At 40.6% G+C, this 18,101-nt stretch overlaps 1 protein-coding gene across 3 annotated transcripts in view; it reads right to left on the reverse strand.

The window, feature by feature from the left end:
• Positions 1-13,646: 13,646 nt before the first annotated feature.
• Positions 13,647-18,101, reverse strand: part of LOC131052675 (formamidopyrimidine-DNA glycosylase) — a 245,963-nt gene continuing 241,508 nt past the window's right edge. For all 3 annotated transcript variants that reach the window (XM_057987249.2, XM_057987248.2, XM_057987247.2), the window contains 2 exons: positions 14,788-14,822; positions 13,647-14,654 (listed from right to left, as the gene is read on the reverse strand). In XM_057987249.2, the coding sequence (XP_057843232.1) occupies positions 14,070-14,654; positions 14,788-14,822 (620 nt within the window). In that variant the 3' untranslated portion in view covers positions 13,647-14,069. The remainder of the gene's footprint in view (positions 14,655-14,787; positions 14,823-18,101) is intronic.

Here is an 18,101-nt window from a genome sequence, read left to right on the forward strand (position 1 = left end):
TCAAGTCCTTGTACGTCCAGGAAAAGATGTCCTTATATTCCATAAATATCTTGAAGGTTTCTTCCTTTAGCATGCGGTTCCAGTCATCTCCTACCAGTATCACCTGTGGTTCTGCCTCATTGCCCAAATTAACCTTCTCCACACCCCGTTCCTCCTACTTGATGGGTTTATCCCGTTCAAACTGGTGGGCTGGCATGTCGTCCATCTGTGTCATTCCCTCTTGGTATCTACCGTACTCCGAGGGAAAGGATTGTTCGTCCATCCCGCCGCTTGATTCTCCTATCTCACATATTTGCAGCATGTGACACTCCACGTGGAAGACCTCATAGTCCTCCATTTGTCAATGAAAAAGTCCCGCTAGTGAACTGGTTCCATCCTCGGAACATCCGTCCAGTTCCAACACTCCTTCCTTGTCGGGTTCTTTCCCTCCTCTGTCTCCTTCAGAACCCCACTCCCATCTATTTGAATCTTCTGAGTCGGAGTCTGATGACGCGAGCTCTTCGCTAATGGACTGGTTCCTTAGATCAATTACATACTTATGACCGTCACTCTCGATTGAGAGCGTATTCCTTTTCCAGTTGTGATTAGCTTTGGCCATGATCAGCCACCCCCTTCCTAGAAGGGCGTCATACGCTTTCCTTTCCAGTGGAATGACTACAAAATCCAGAAGGAATTGCTACGTCCCAATTACCACCTTTTGTGCCATGAGGGTACCAAGGGGTTTGATGCCGTGTTGATCCGCACTGAACAGGTGGAAGGTTGGTGGCCAGAGTGTCGGCTTGCCGAGGCTTTGCTAAGTTTCCTTCGGTAGTACGTTGACTCCGGACCCACCATCAACAATAGTGTTTGTAAGCTTTTGTCCCATTATATCCATCTCTACTACTGCGGGTTTCTGTCCGACGCCCACCGTGAGTAGCATAGGGTTCATGGCATCCGTACCAGATTCCTTCACCGGGTCCGTGCCAGATTTTGCCATTGTTTGGTGTTCCTGACCGAGGGTAGTGTCCCTGGTTACATTTGTCAGAGTCATCCTTAACTATGGCATGGTCTGTAGAAGGTCAGACACCTATACGGGTATTGTGGTTTGTAACATCTGCTTGATGATAGTTTTCTCTGGTTCCGACCGGACTAGTGTATGGGTAGCCAGGTGCGAGGCCCTCTGCTCTCTAGCCATCGCCTGCTCAATATCGGCCCTTGCCTCCTGGAGCCTTTCTTTTTCTGTGCGAGGGTCTGGGTACATGGCTTTCTTGTTTTGTAACCTTGTGATTGCCATTACGTCTTCTCCTGATCCCTCCACGTCAAGCATGTTCACCCGTTTTTGCTTTGGTCAATCTATGTCCTCGTGATTTCCTGGACCGCACCATCTACACAACAAACTTCCTGCATCACCTCCGTTTTGGAATTCGCGGGCGAAGTGACCCCATTCGTTGCACTTCCTGCATTGAATCATGGGTCGCCCCTTCTCGTCATATTGAATTCTTCTCCTTTGTGTGTTATTATTGGATCTATTGTTACCTCGCCGATTGTTTCTGTACCCTCCAAGGGAGGCATCAGAGTTTGTTGTTGGCTTCAGAGGTGTCGCCGGTGGTGTGGCTTGGTCGGGTTGGGCATAGAGCACTTGTGTGCTCTGTGCTTTCAAGTTGTACGGGTATTCCTTAGTGGAATGTCCCATTACTTGGCAGATGTCACATAAAACTTTGCGGGGGCAACTTCCTTTAGTGTGTCCCTCCGTCTTGCAGTTAGTACACCATAGTTCTTTTCCTTCCCTACCACTTTCCTTGTCACCTTTTAACTCCTTCATCATCCTCATCATATCCTTCCGGAGTGCTTGCACGGTTTTGGATCCCCCATCGCTGTCTTCGTCCGTGCTATCACTATCACTCGCCCATCGCTTCCCCCGGGATGTCTTGTTTTCACTTTCAATATCCATGGCGCGGTTGTATGCTTCATCATACGATGGTGGAGGGACCACTTTCATCGTCCTTCTCAGGGATGGTACCAATCCTTCCATGAACCACCGCTTCTTGAGGCCATCTGTCGGCTGGTTCTCCATTTTGTTAAGTAGTTCTCTCAACCTTCTATTATATGCGCACACACTTTCATTTTTTCCTTGTTTGGTGTTGTAAATTTCCGCTACAATTTCGTTGTCATCCCGTAGGAGTTTGAATTCTTCCTCAAAGGCCTTCTTCAGATTGCTCCAAGACGTTTTATGTAGGGGCATCAAGGTCTGTGTACCAATCAATAGCTATTCCTCGCAGAGTGGCCGAGAATGCCTTCACCCAGTAGTCCCGGTCATCCTGGCCATTTGCCTCCCAGATGGTGACGCATGTCTTGCACTGCTGTACGGGGTCCTCTGACCCGTCGCCCATGAATTTCGAGAGTTTCTGCTTCTCCGAAGTGTGTGCCACCATTCTTTTCCGTACGGTTTTATGTAGTGCTTGGAAATGGCTATAGGCCGGGAAGGTACTATGTGTTCGAGAGGTACCGTACGCTCCTGGTCTGGTCGGGCCCCTGTCAACCGGGCTTTGGTCACCATTGCTTCTATAGTCCCTCCTTCCCGGGGTTTCCAGATTTGACCTTCCTATTTTGATGCCCTCTGACAAGGACAAATTTTTAATGCCATACAACGTTGCTTCAAAAATAGTGGCGATTTCCTCGTGCAAGTCTCGTACCACCTCCTCTCCTTGTTCGGAAAATTCCGATTGGGTGCTTTGTGATTCGGCTCTAGAGTCTTCTTCACTTGACGTCGAGTGTGGGGCCTGGTCGGTGAGATCTTCCTCCGCTACGTCTGGAAGTGGCAGGTTCTTGGTGACCCCGACCAACTCCTTCCACATACACGGTTTTTGCCTCTCTCGACTACGACTCTGACTCACACTCCGACTTATGCTGTGTTTCTCCGGACTCCTCGAGTCGGCAACCTCCCTTAGTCGTCGTCTCCTTTCGACCTGTTCTTTTATGCGGAGAGATCTCTATATAGTTCCCTCGTTTACTCCTTCGGTAGTAGTGGTATGTTTGTCTTTGTTCGTCCGTAGGGGCATCAAGTGCCAGAGGTATGGTGCCGACTAGCCTCCCTCTCCTCTTCCTCCCTATGACTTCGTTCCTCGTACCGTCGAAGAACTTGTTGCCGCCGAAGTTCCTTTGCCGTTTCCTCCCTTTGGTCTTGGAGTGCAATCAAATTTCTGGCGAGTAACCTTGGAATACTCCCGAGTAGGTCAAAGATGGGGGTGCTGACGGTGAGTTCACCACGTACTGTGCCTTCCGAGACAACTCTCTCCTAAGCCTCTCACTACGCATACTGCGTGACCGACACGTCCCACAACTCCACCAAGTCTGTCGTCAACTGATCCTCTCGTTTCTCTTCCGTGGTACTCTCTTCATGCGTGTCGCTGTCCACGACAATTAATTGTTGGTTAAATGGTCGGCCCATTAATTGCTTCTACCTGCCGTCATAGTTATCTCCAGGTTCGTTCCAGCAACGACGCCAAAATGTTTAGTCCTAAAAGTATAGTTGGTGAATAATCAGATAACACAGTATTTCCCGCACGTACCAAGTATTCATGAACCAGAACAATTGTACATCATAACTTAAATGACAATGATAATATTTAGACCAGAAAAGTTATATCTTTATTCCAGTGTCCAGAATTGTCCATACATAATCCCCCTGCCGAGGTTCCAACCAAACAATATATAGACCCGACGGTTGGTCAAGTTGCCAACCGTCACCAACTCCCAACTACCCAACGGGAACCTCTCAGCGACAAACATAACATAAACACAACATAACACACTTATAAATCTTATTCTTACTAACATACATTATTTACCCCTAACATTAGTCCCCAAAAAAACGTAGTCGTCTTCTAGACGACTCAGACAAGAGAAACAAAATTATAAAAACATAGCTAAGACCGAGAAGAGGGAGGAGGCGTCCCTGTAGTGGCCGTAGTAGGAGGTTGTTGTCTGGCTTGAAGTTTCAGGTTCTTTTCTGCCATCAACTGTCTTTCCCGTACTTTCTTTACCATGTAAGAAACTTCCAGTAGCTTTTTATCTTTCTGTTCCAGCTGTAAAGTGAGCTCTGCCACCTGGGCTGCTAATGCTTGTGCCTCCTTCTCCTACAAGCTACAACAAGCCTCATAGGTAGTCATCTTCATTTCCATCTCCTTCCTCAAGCTCCTCTCTACTATGGCCAACTGTGCCTGCTTCTCACCTTCCTTTTCCAGTGTTGTTATGTACATCCGTTGAGCCTCTTTTTCCACCTGGTGTTGCCACATCTGTAAGTACACCTCCCGGAAGGCATTCTCCATGTTGCGGAAGGTGGTGCCCAAGGTGCCTGTGCCCCCTACTAGGTGCCTGTGGGTCCAGTTTTGAATCATCTCAGGCATACTGTGGTCCGGCCACCCCTGTTGCTCAAAGTAGTGCGTGAACTCCTCCATGCACCCCTCGGTCATGAAGTGACACAACTCTGTAGCGTCGGTTGAATTGCCTGCCTCCATCTGTCTCGTAAGCTGAGCCATGCTGCGTGCAACATCAGAGAGCCCCTGTAGCTCCTCTAGGAATCGTTCGAGTGAGCCTGCTGGATCATTTAGATCGGGTGATGTGATGTGGAGACCTGTGAAAGCTCCCTTCGGTCCACTGATCTGCTTGTCCCTTCCGTGCTGTTCTTGATCAGCAAATCTCTCTCTGTCCAGGTCTGGGACAATAATATCTCAATCTGTGGTCATGCCTAGCCCAATGGCCATGTTATGCGGTGCAGGGGAGGGGGGGAGGTGTGGGGCGTGTTGGAACTGCCCTAGCCCTCCATCCAGTGAGGCGTCTATATCTTCGTCTGTCAGAGTATCCAAAGCTGAATTGTCCTAGAAATATGTTTTGTGAAATTTGCCGAGTGCTGGGGCATTCAATCAAGGAGTGCTCGTACAATTTGAAGATGAGAAGTACACAAGTACTCTTCACACAGGGAGAGTCCATCCCATCGAAATCACAAAATGTATTGCCAAGTGGTTATGGAAATCAATGAGGGCGAAACCAAATATAGTACGACTCCAAAGGACGTCCTATCATACAATGTCGACAATGTAGTGAATGGGGACACTTTGCAAGAAATTGCCATAACAGGAAAGACAACATACAATTATTGTGCAAATGGTGTGGACCAGGTGACCATGAAGACACCAATTGCTCGAATCAGAAGGGTATTAATATGTTGGACGTGGAGGAACAAGAGGACGTAGTTTTGGCAATCACAAGAGCACAAATAAAGAAGGCAATGTATTCAAACTCTGGTACAAAAAAGGAACAAGCAGAAGTAGAACAAGTGTTGGCGAATGAATGAGTAACTTCCAATGGAACTGCAAGTATGTCATTGCGGGAGTCAGAGAAGAACATAGTCCGACAGGTGCTACAAACAACCATACCCATCAAGGTGGCAGACCTTCTTCAAACTATGCCGCAACTGAGAATGGCAATTGCCAACACAGTCAGTGACGACACAGTTTTCCAGAACCAATGTAAGCCACACAAGGAGGAACTGACGGGAAAGCCATCAGCAGAAGGGAATGACTCCAGTGATCCAATGTCGTTTACGGTGAGCATCGGGAGGAAGCCGGCAGTCATCGAGATGGAAATAATGGGGAAGAAGTTGACAAACACCATTGTCGATGGAGGCTCGAGAGTAAATGTATCGCTAGAAGACACATGGAAATGTCTGGGAAGCCGAAGCTTTGGCCGCCAACCTTCCACTTGGTAGGTGCCGACCAGCATGACATCCAGCCGTTGGGAACATTGATGGCACAAAAAAGTAATGATTGGGACACAACAATTTTTCTTGGACTTTGTAGTTATCCGGTTACAAAAGAAGGCGTACGATGCACTTATCGGGAGGGGATGGTTGGTTATTGCCAAGGCAAATCATAACTGGAAGCGAAACACACTCTCGATCGAGAGTGACGGGAGGAAGCACGTCATTGACTTGAGGAACCAGGCGGTGAGTGAAAAACTGGCATCCTCGAACTCTGAGTTTGAGGGTGGAGAGTTAGGTATGGACGAAGGAAGGAAAGGCAGGAAACCCAACAATGAAGGGGTGCTCAAACTAGAAGATTGCTCTGAAGATGAGACGAGTTCTCTTAATGGATTATTCCACTGGCAGATGGAGGATTATGAAGTTTTCCACCCCGACTGTAACATGCTACAAATTGGCTAAATTGAGGAAGTACAAAGTCTGTCATACGATATTCATCTATGCACATCTGGCGTTGGTGTGTCTGGGCTGTACGAACAGTTACCAAGTGAGCCTGTATCGTATGAACAAAGGTCGCCGAATGGGAATGGGGAAGTATCTAAGGTGTACGAAGAAGATTCACAGGGCGAGGATCGAAAATTGGATGATGTAGAGCCTGGTGGAGATGCCCCGAAGAAGTTAATACTATACGCTAAACGGTTCATATCAGCCGAAAGCAATTCAACCGTATGGTTCAGAGCAAACAAGAGCAAGTTGGCTTCTGAGGGTCCAGGTTGCGTCGATGTGATGAGGTTACCACACAAAGCTAAGAGCCCTAGCTACACCGTACAAACTAGAGAAGCCAAGTGCTGGAGATCCGTACGGTCAAGGGAGAGTCGGGGAAGCAGATTTGATAGGAGGACAAAATCGAGAGAGGGAAGGAACATTCCTATCCAACCATAGGAGAAGTCAAATCCGTACGGTGCAGGTGAAGAAGTAGAAATGTCATACGTCGTACGGTCAACAAGTACGGTTGATACACAGGCGCATAGCACCATTCTATACAGGAAGGCGAGGAGTTTGTAAGACATATGACATAGCACCATTCCGTACAGTCAACCAATACGGTCGACACACATGCGCATAACACCATTCCATACGGCAAGGCGAGTAGTCCGTACGATGCGCGATAGAGCACCATTCCATATGGCGTAGCTCACCCATACAACGTACCTAGTTCAATTAACCCGTACGACATAGCTCATCCAACCATTCCGTATGGCATAGTCCATTCATTCGACTCGTATGACGTACGCCATAAACTACATAGAGAAAAGGGTACTATGTACGGTGAAACCGTATGACAGATATGGCACAAGAGGCATTATACGACATAAATGGAAGTCGTACGAACATCGTACATAAGGCATTGTACGGTTTACGGGGATGCAATCAGGGAGAGGTTGTTCGACCACGCTATAAGTATGACAGCCAAAGGCGAAGGCCGTACAACAACCAAGAGAAATCCGTACGGACCACAAGAGGAATACCGTACGGTCAAGGAAGCAATATATCAAAAACTCAAAGGCATCAGCCTTGAGTTGGATGAAGGGTCTTAAGCCACACACATATACATCGTACAACCAAGAGAGAAGCACCAATTCCCATACTGGAGAATGCACCTTGATCAGAATTTTGACTTCATTGGCCTCGCCCTTGACCCCGATCCTGCAAGGGGCTCTGCCCCTTGACCCCGCTGGGGGCGCTGCCCCTTGACCCCGTTGGGGGCGTTGCCCCAAACCCCCATTTTATTTGGCAGGTACACTACAAATTGGGGTTGTCCAATCGAAGTCGTTGGTTGTCGTTAGTCTTCCCAAATATTACTTGATGTTTGCTTGTCGTCTGGAAGACGACTTTTTTCTTTTGGGGGGGATGATGTTGTTGGCATAAATTGCCTATTGTTATGTTTGATAATATTTGTTATCCGACAAGGTATTAATTAATTGTATTGAGTGGGTTGTTAGTCTCGGGTGGTTATGTGTCGATTGGTTGACGGTTGTGTACCTCTCGGCAACCGTCGGGTCCTTTAAATATGTTGTGTACTGTCAAGGAAGGAGGGGGGTATTGTCGGATCTAGTGTAATCCTTGGCCGACCATCTTTGGTCTCTTCTCTGTAATAATTGAATGTGCAAATAAAGATATATTTTCTATCGTGTCTAGTATGCATTGTCATGTACATCATTATTTCATGTATTTAATTTACCAATTGTACCAGCAAACAACCTCTTCCTCTTCATTTTTCTTGTCAGTTTTGTTTTCTCATAAGCTTCTCCTCTGCCTTAATGGCAAACTGACAGGCTTCTTCAAGCGATCTACGGGGCACTAGACTTGATTCATCTTGCAAACTGTATTTCAAACCATTAAGGTGTCTTGCTGCCTTTTCCATATCCTTTCACTATGGCCCGAACACATCACCATTTTGTAGAATTCTTCGGTATATTCTTTCATTGACATATCTTTTTGTTGAAGAGTTTGCAATCTTTTAGAAAGGTTTGTTTGGTAATCTCCAAGTAGGAACTTTTCTTTTAGTTTCACAACCAACCTATCTCGAGAATTTATCTTCTCCTTATTCTTCTTTCATCTTCTTGACTAAACACACTCCCACTACATAGTAGTGTGGCCTTTAAGCCTTGTACAGGCAAACATGACTCTTTTTTCTTTTGCAACTCATTCGTCAAGTGCATTGATCCAATCAATGAGTTACTCTCCATTGAGACTTCTTAAATAGGTACAAACTTCAAACATTGGCTTGGTTCCAACACCCATGACTACTTTTATTAATCTCTCTTCAACTCCTTCCAGCTCTACTAGAGCATTATCAACCGCCTAAGTCTCCTCTTCTTCCTCCACATCACTAACATCATCTGCTACAACTCCTCTCCTCTAGCCCTACTCCATAGCATCCAATCTTACTGTAATGTTTTGTAACATCTCTAGTATCCCTTCATCATGGCATCTTCGACCACCTCCTCTAGCACCTCTGTGCATTCTTCCTGGTGGCATTCTGATCAATCCCTCACGTTCCCAATCTTTTTGGCTCTAATACCAAAAATGGTGGGAGGCAACTTCCCAAAACCAAAACAAATGCAAACTATAGGAGACCCGAAAGGAAAATCGTAACTACAAATGGATAAGAGGAACCTTTGAGTGGTGGCAAGACATCAACAAAGGAGAATGATGATACACAAAAAGTTGACACACACATATACATGTAACAAAAACTTCATGAATTCATCAACATAATACAACATAATTTTTCTCGTGATCAACCTTGAGCTACAATCAACAAAACAAAAAAACAATTATTTCTACGATAGGTGGCAAAATGTCTACAAAACATCGATTTTACTCTTTTGACTTTGATCTCCTCGTATGCCCCAGCCCGATTCCTCAATTAATTGAGGACACTTCTCCCTGTTCTTTATGTGTCCTCACTCCAATTTAGTCCTCTTTGTTTCCAAAATGATGACTAAGAGCTCCTTTACCAATTGGTTTTCTCTAGCCCGATCATACCCCTTCCAATCGGTCTCCAAAAACAAATTGATCTCTTTTTTCTTCCTACCGAGTCTTCTTCTAGGCTTGATGTTCTATTATGTTCTACAACTCCATTCTATCGATCATTTCTTCTCCTTGTGATTTCCCTACTCCTTGACGCTTCCTATCTTTTCCAAGCCAGTTTTTCCAGTCCCTTCTTTTTTGAATTGATCATGCCCTCTTTTCCTATCGTCTCTTGATATGTATCGATTCCACCTTCATTCTTTTTTCACCGTTGCATATATGTTTTTGTTTGTCACGAGAATTCCCCAACATCGTAACTCCCACAATTGAATTTGCAAAATAAGCAGACTGGAGAGGTAAAAATGTGAGAATCTCCTCCAACGAACTTGCCCATGACATTAACGTAAACTCCGATGACATGTCTGAAAAAGAAAAGAGAAGAAGATTCTGACCTGAACAACTCAACAAACCAAAATGGAGAAACAAAACATAAAAACCTAACTATGAAAACAAGGAACACAAAAGGAAGAGTCGATGCCCCCGCATTAGAGTCTATGCAATTATTTTTGAAGGCATTTCTCAAATTATTCTTATTTAATTGCATAGTCTAGTTGGGTTAATTTTGACAAAGGCTAACCCGAAAGGCATTTACCAAACGGGCTAAAAAAAATAGACCACATTAGGTGTTGATTCATTCCATAGAGATTGAAATGCATGTACTTGTCTTTACAAAAGTATTGGAGTGCCTTTAGGGAACTTTAAACCAAAATGGTTCATAAAAATTGAAAGCCAAAACCCTTAGACCTTCATATGTAGACTACGGGTGTTATGCATAAAAAAGACATGAACTAAATTATTATTTTGGAAATTAAATGGGCTGTTTATATTTATCTCAAGTCCACAAATATGATAATAAATTTGCTTCCCTGATGGATCCCAATATGTTTCTAGAAATGTCATTCCTTAAGAGGATTTGTATAATTACTTCCCTAATGGATCCCAATATGTTTCTAGAAATGTCATTCCTTAAGAGGATTTTTATAAGTTATTTGTAAAATTTATTCTCATTTAATCCTAGACTTTTTGAGTTAATTACAAATTTGTTATAGATAAAAAATAGGCTAATGAAATGATCCATAAAAATTGAAAGCCAAAACTTCATGGTTAAAACACACAAAATAGGCACAGGCACATGCACATGCACAAAACAGTCACCATGATAACATGTACCATAGTTAGTATTCAACAAGATTGAACTAGTTTGATAAAATATACATGCTCCAATTCACTTTGCACACTTTATGATGCTTGGACATCCAACTTGAGTAGACATATCAAATAAAGATAAAGAAATTGACATCAATCATGAGGATTGATAACTTCTATGTGAATTTTGGATATCAAAAGAAAAGTGCAATGTTTTGCTCTTGGGACCGAAAGCGCAATTTGTTGCAACTATTGTATGTTTTCACAAGTGCCTACATATGAAGCTTGGATGGTTGTCAGTGACACTGCACTTGCCCTCTTCACATACATCTTGTAGAGAGACCTTGTTAAGGATCCACTCACCTCTACCATCCTCCTGAAGAACCATGAAAAGTAGCGACTTAACAATTAAAATTTGAAATTTAAAATTGTAATGTCCCAACCCTAATGGAACACTGGAATTTGAAACTAAGTAACCTGCTTGTGAGTTTTAACTTATTAAACTATGTTCTTCTGTTATTTGGTGGCCTTTTAGAGCTAGAAAGAAGTTGCAGAAGATGCGTTTTCTATGATTTGTTTTGAAGTTTTTGATAGAGTGATAAATACTTTCTTTTACAATAATGAAGCAAACTAAAAACTAAATTGAAAATTACATTCAAGCTTGTCTTTGTATCATATTTCTATTGAAGATGAGTACATTAAACACTTTGATATGAGTGCTATTACAAAGCCAATGAAGTCTTAAAAACACTAACTACATACCCAGTTGCTTGATGTAGATAAAGTAAACTTGAAAGGTAGCACACAACCAAGGTGCACACTCAAAAAATGAGGTGCTTACTCAAAAAAAAGAGTCTCAAAGATCATAAATATAACCTTTTCCTCTTCAAATCGCTAACATACGATGGTCTGCTGAAAGCAATAAGGATGGAATATATAAACTGTACTTTACCCTTGAGATGGGGTTTGTTGTGAGCTCCAAATCCTTGGATGGGACGGCTTGTTGATGGACTTTTATGTCTTTAAATAACATTTAGACTGTTGCAACCTTTCAAAACTTGTTTGTTGTATTGGGATGATTGTGTGACAATAAGGAACTGATGAGAAAGAAGTGTGTATTAGTATTGACCTTGCACAAGGAGAAGAGTGGGTTGGCTAGGCACACAAGCACCTCACTCAGCCAATCCACAAATAACTTCAAACTGCTGTTCCAAATACCACTATAAATTGTTGTATGGTATTCAACATTTAGACAAAGTGTTGCTGGTGACTAAGAAACACAACAACTATGGTGCTGAAAACTATATTTCTTGAGCTCCCTCTACCCTGACTTCAAAATTGCTACAACTTATCCAACTTTGATGCCCAAAGGAAACTTCTAAATATGAAGCTTCTCCTCACACCCTTGGCTGGTCTCTCACAGCTGTAGATGTGCAAACAATGGAGGTTTCCGTCTCCAAAGTTCTCAATCAAGTTGCCCTAATTAGGGTCGAAACCCTAACACCTCAATCAAATTTAATGAATTAAATAACAATTACTTTATCCCCATGACAATTCTCCCACTTAGGACGTACACTTTATGTTATATGCTTTCTTCACTTATACTAACCTTTTATCTCTCTTCCCCATTCACTCTCTCACTAGGAATAGGTACATAGGAAAGGTGAAAATATTATAAATATGTTTTAGGTGACCCAAGGAGAGATTACAAAGTAATATGCATCAAATTTATTATCTCTTTTAATTTTTTTTTTTTCTCTCTCCTCGTGGATCCCAGGCAAGGAAGCACCTCACTCTCTCTCTAGACTCATGTATGCCTTTGAAGGAGATATTCTAGGGTTTAATGCAGTTTTAGACTGGCAACTTGGAGATAACAATACTATCGACTAATTCCACCCATGTTTACTCTAAAGTGCCCTCTAAAATAGGAGAAAATCGCTAGTCCAATGTCGTCTACATGTCCTTATCAGTCTACGAGGATTTTGTTAAATAGACTGATCTTGATATGTTGATTCTGGCTAAGAAGGGGGCATTACAAAAATGCAATGTGTTAAGCAAGACTTCTATCTATACGTAATCATGGTTGAAATCCTCGTCTATTGAAAAAAGGAGCAAAATTGGTGTACCTTGTTTGTAATTCTTATGTGTAAGGCTTTTTACGGTGGTACAAGAACTCCAGAGTGATTGGCATGGGAGTATGGTCCCACTGACAGGTCCAATACCACTAGAATGTTAAAATAATATGGTTAATATTTGCTTGAATCAATAAAAGTCTTAAATGAGGAAAAATAATTAGCATCAATTATGTTTTTTAAATAATTAATTACAGATGTAGAATACATGTACTACAGAGGTGATTTACAAAAGTGAACAAGTTATTACAGTTTCTAATGAGCAAAGACAAGGGAAGCATTCACAAGAATTGGGTGTATACTTGTATGTTTAATCACGAAAGCACTCTTAGGATTAGAGTCAAGAAAATCTTGAATTTCCATCTACACTCATACTACATCAAAGTCAACAATCAAATCAGGAAAATGTCTACTAACATCCTCATTACTATAAAATTCAAAAACCAATGCAACTTCGAATGTAACATTCAGAGGAGCAGCGGGTAAGGCAACGATTATGCATATAAGGGATAGCTATTCAAAAATTATAAATGGTTAGAACTATAATAAATTTAGGTAGGTAGAAAAATGCATAAAATAAGCAAAAAAATGAATGAGTGACAACTAAGCAAGCAAAGTCAACGCCAACATCAATATCCAAGCATGAAGCCAACTAGGTGCACCCCTTAAAACTTACTAAAATTTGATGTCATTAAATATTGATAGGGTCCAAGCCTCTTGAAAGTAATGTATAGATGTTAGCACAACACTTAGGATAGGAAAATAATTCATATGCATGTAGACATGACGCAAGCAAGTTATGATTGGTAAATTTGTCAGGTTAGATCCATATTTTGGGATAATCATTATGTGTAAATCTGAATCTCTCAACATCATATGCTTAATATTGTTTTTTGGACCATGCAATCTGAACTAATCATTTAATCTTATAATCCATATTTATTTGCATTTTCTTGTGTAGGAAACCCAAGCTTTATAGTTTGTAGTTATACTATAGTCCAAGGAATATGATACACTTTCAAAAGAAACTACGCTACTTCAGCCAACCATAAAATACAAGTATAGTTTAAATTCAAACTAGTAACCAGCATGTTCATACAGCATATTACGTTCTAGGAAAATCAGATTATGCTCAATTTGTACTATAAGGAAGCATCAAGCGAGTTTGTTAACACAATAATGCTAATATCAACAAGAGGCGTGAAGACCATGCAAAACTGAAAATGTGTTTACGCGCTCATAGGACATCCCTGGTTGGTACAAAAATGGAATTTATACTAACCAGTGCAAGTTGCAAGTTGATAAGTAATTTTTTTTTTAAATTCGTAAGTTGGATGTTGTAGTTATTGAAGAGTCACCAGTGCAGCTCAAGCCTGTGACTCTGTTTCATATTTGGTACTGTAAGCTGCAACTTTAGCCAAAACTAGACAATATATCTTCAAGACGAGAATACAATCCTACTTTGATTTGGGACCTCGCTTTCTCTTTTGTGCTTGACTGGTATTTTCTGATGATTCTTTTGCAGAGGCATCTGGATTGTTGGTCTGATCTGGCATATCAAATTCATTAACATTTTTAGTTGCCTTGTTTTTCTTCAGCTTTTCTACCTCAGCAGCAATTGTTCTCTTATTTTTCCTTTTCTTTCCAGAAGAAGCTGTTTCTATCATCTCTGTCTTAGCAGAGTCTTGACCTTTTCCTATATTCTTCATGATATGATTCAGCTTTTCTTCCTTTTCTGATTCCTGCTTGCTTTCTGGATTTTCTTTTAGGGTTGTAGCCTTTCTCTTTGACTTTCCTCCCATGCCAGAACCACTTGATCTTGCTGTTCCTGCCTTTGAAGTCTTAGATGGTTTTCCTTCTCTCTTTCCCTGACCTTTTTCATCTTCTCCTTCATTATCATCTGATATTTCCTGCGCACTTTGCAGATTTTCACTTTTAATGACATCGCTCTTCTTCCTTGATCTATTTCCTCCTTTTTTGTCAGGTTGGTTTCCAGGTGCTGGTCCATCAACCTTTTGCAAGTCTGGAACATAGGCTGATGTCTGCCAAGAAGACAAACTAAGAGTAAGTATTGCATTCAATCAGGAATTGAGAAGATCAATCAATATCCTGAGAAACTAAGCAATGCCAGAAAAAGCACATAGAACATGAATAACACATATGACAGAGGCATACGCGACCACCAACAGTAATGAACTCAATCTCTTTTCCTGCAAAGAAAAAAATTCAAGCCTCAGCTCATAAATTCTAGTGTATTAGGAACAGTAATTAACTTATAACCTATAAAATCCTGAGTAAATCCTAAACATAATTAATTATTTGCAAAAGCTAACTCAATTGATTTTTTTGTTTTATTCAGCAATAAGACAGACAGACCAACATGAAATACTGTACAATATCATTGAAGACGGGATAGTTCAACAACTTCTGCATCCAATGAAAGTCTGGCACCCTCAAAATCTATAGTCAACTTAATGTAAAAAGAAACTAAATTGCGAAGAAGACTGAACTGTCTAAAAAGTTGAAGGGAACAGTTTCTGGAAAACATATAAACAAATTACAATACATAGTTTTTTCCAACAGTTCTAGCTTTCAATTCAATGAACCGCAAAGACTGTCTAAAACCTATTCAAAGCCATCACAACCATGTTGCAAGGTAAAAAAAAATTCAGAAATCTGGAATTTAAGAGAATAGTAAAATTTATTTGGTAATTGAAAAATTCAAACTGATTCCAACAAATCCAGCCAGTCAAAACTAGCCAGGCCGGACCAGATTGAATCAGATCTGCTGACTATGATCAAAACATACCAGCCAAAACGTAATTTTTGAAAATTGTACACTGGTTACACTTGTACAAAAACCTATTACTATCTAATAATTTTCCATTATAGAAATAACATAATCAGTGGGGTAATTATTTATACAAATATTCTTATCAAAATCTCCAGAACATATAGAAGGGAAGTCCATCCTATGCTTGACTTCTGTCATCCCACATGGTTAAGTCAATCTTGCTTTACTTATCATGTAGCCATCATCCTCACTAGCCGCTATGAAAAGTTTATTGTCATAAGACCAATTCACAGAAGTGATACAAACCAAGAGGATATTTAAGCACTTAAGGAAGACTGCTGTAAGTAAAAGTGCCTAGACATGCAAGGCTCCAATATAGAACAACATAAGGAAAACTACTCTTACATGGATAGTTAAACTGCATCAAACTGCATTACACCCAAAATAGACTGAATTCCTGCTTTACACTAGTCTCAGAGAAAATTTACAAAAAGGAATGGAGATGTAGTCCTGTATGGTGCCCATATGCCAGTTATTCCATGAACTAATAAAAGTGCCTAGACCTTTAGGGTTCAATATAGAACAACATAAGGAAATCTACTTTAACATGAATAGTTAAAATGAAGTACACCAAGGACGGACTGAGTTCATGCTTTTCATCTGTCTCAGAGAAACAGTTTATGAAATGGAAAAGGATTCATATAGTTCATATTTGTAGTAGCGCTTTTGAGTATCAATGGAAAAGGATTGATGTTGACAAATCATATCATCTAATATCCATGTCAATTACAAATCAATAGTGATGGAAGATCCTATGCTTTCATCCCCTCCCAACAAAGACATTTATTCTTGTATTCTTCGTCCCCATTGTCTCGTTGCACTAGCATCAAGGTGATCCACAACACCAAGCCACTGTAACTAGTCCAAAGAATCCATAGTGGACTGTAAGAACCCTGCTGGTTCTAACTTCTCTGACAAACTATTGCTGGTTCGTTTTGGTGTTTTTCAAGGGTTTTAGAAAATTAAAACAAAAAAATAACACTTTTGCCAGGCAAGAAATGCACATAAAACTGAACTGGCAAAGAATTGAGAGCAACTGCAACTATATTATGAATAAGATAACTGCTACAATAAATTCTACTGCTAATTGCATACCCGCAGGTCCTTGGCTTATTTTAAATGAAGAATTCCGGTGTTTGCCAGCCAAAACTGGGAAACTAACCAAAATTGGTGTACAAGACCAGAAAGCGATTTCTCTAAGCTAGAAAGTTGATGGAATAGCCTGAATAGCCTAGGTGTTGGGAACTGTGTGTTGCCGGGAATAATCATTATGTTATTGCAATAACCCCCGATTAATGAATATATAGACCCTGGTACTTAAATTGTCAAAACACATGGATCATTGACCAATTAAAAATAGTAAATCATTAATTATAAAATTGTTATTTATAAATAATAATAAGTGATAAATGATAAAGTAAATAAATAATAAAGCATTGATCATAAATCGTTATTTGTACCAATAAATGATAAAATAATAATTGTTATAAATCATGGAAAAAAAAAAATAATAATAATAATAAATGATTAATCAAAGTTTCTCTTAAAATAAGAGTAACTAATGAATAAATAGAGAAAATTAAATACTAACATGTAAATTAAGTTAAATAGGGAAAAATAATAATAATAATAATAAAAAGTAGCGAATAGTAAATAAAACATTAATAAAAAATCGAAAGGCGTATAGAAGGGACATGCGCGTGAAACCAAGTGACACACCCAGGAGTCATGGCCGATGCTGAAGCACCCCACGAAGCATATATATGGTTCATCTGAAAAACACGGGGGGAAGAAAAGAAAGTAAGCGAAGGAAAAAGGGCGGAGGAGTATAGAGAGGCACGAACACAGAGATCAACAACGCGGCCGCCGTCGGGTTTGTATGCCTGTGTAACCCCGCGCACAGGCAAATAGGAAGAGGATCACCATCGCCATGCATTGCCCTACACGATAAACCGCAGAGAAAGAGACCCCAATGCGGACGCTCAGAGCAGAGGGTATACGCAGTCTACGGGATCCACAGGTAATTTAATATTAATAAATTATTATATTTTGAGATGTTTTTAATTTTAATGCATTGGTCTTACACACACATATATATATATATATAGATAAGTTAAAACAATTTAAATACATCTATTACTACATTTTTAATATTAATTTTTACAAAACCCTTAGCACTATTATAATAATGGCTAGTGCGAGATTATAGTCCTAATTTTAAGATAAATTCAATATGAGGGATCAAAAGTTAGTGTTATATTGGGTTTGGTATACCCGACAAATATAACGAGCGTGATCCAGAGGGGGATTCATAACGAAACCCTTAGAGACAATATATATATTGTAGAGATTAACCATATGCATATGTTAGAGCTAGAGAGGCTTGAGCAGGGGTGGGATCTTTGCCAAGCTTTGAGAGCATTAATGATTTCACTCATTAATAGAGATCCCAAATAGAGACCTTAGGAGGACGACATCTTGGATTGCTCCTAACTGAGAAGTGTTTCTCAATAGAGGGTTGGGTCAATCTATGTAAGGTCCAACTAAGTATTGTATCCTTTTTATAGATAACAATAAATTAGTTTAACATTATTTGTTAAATATGTAGAATAACGTATCACATTCTTTCTTGTAT

Source organism: Cryptomeria japonica, chromosome 5, assembly GCF_030272615.1.
Source record: "Cryptomeria japonica chromosome 5, Sugi_1.0, whole genome shotgun sequence".
NCBI lineage: Eukaryota > Viridiplantae > Streptophyta > Pinopsida > Cupressales > Cupressaceae > Cryptomeria > Cryptomeria japonica.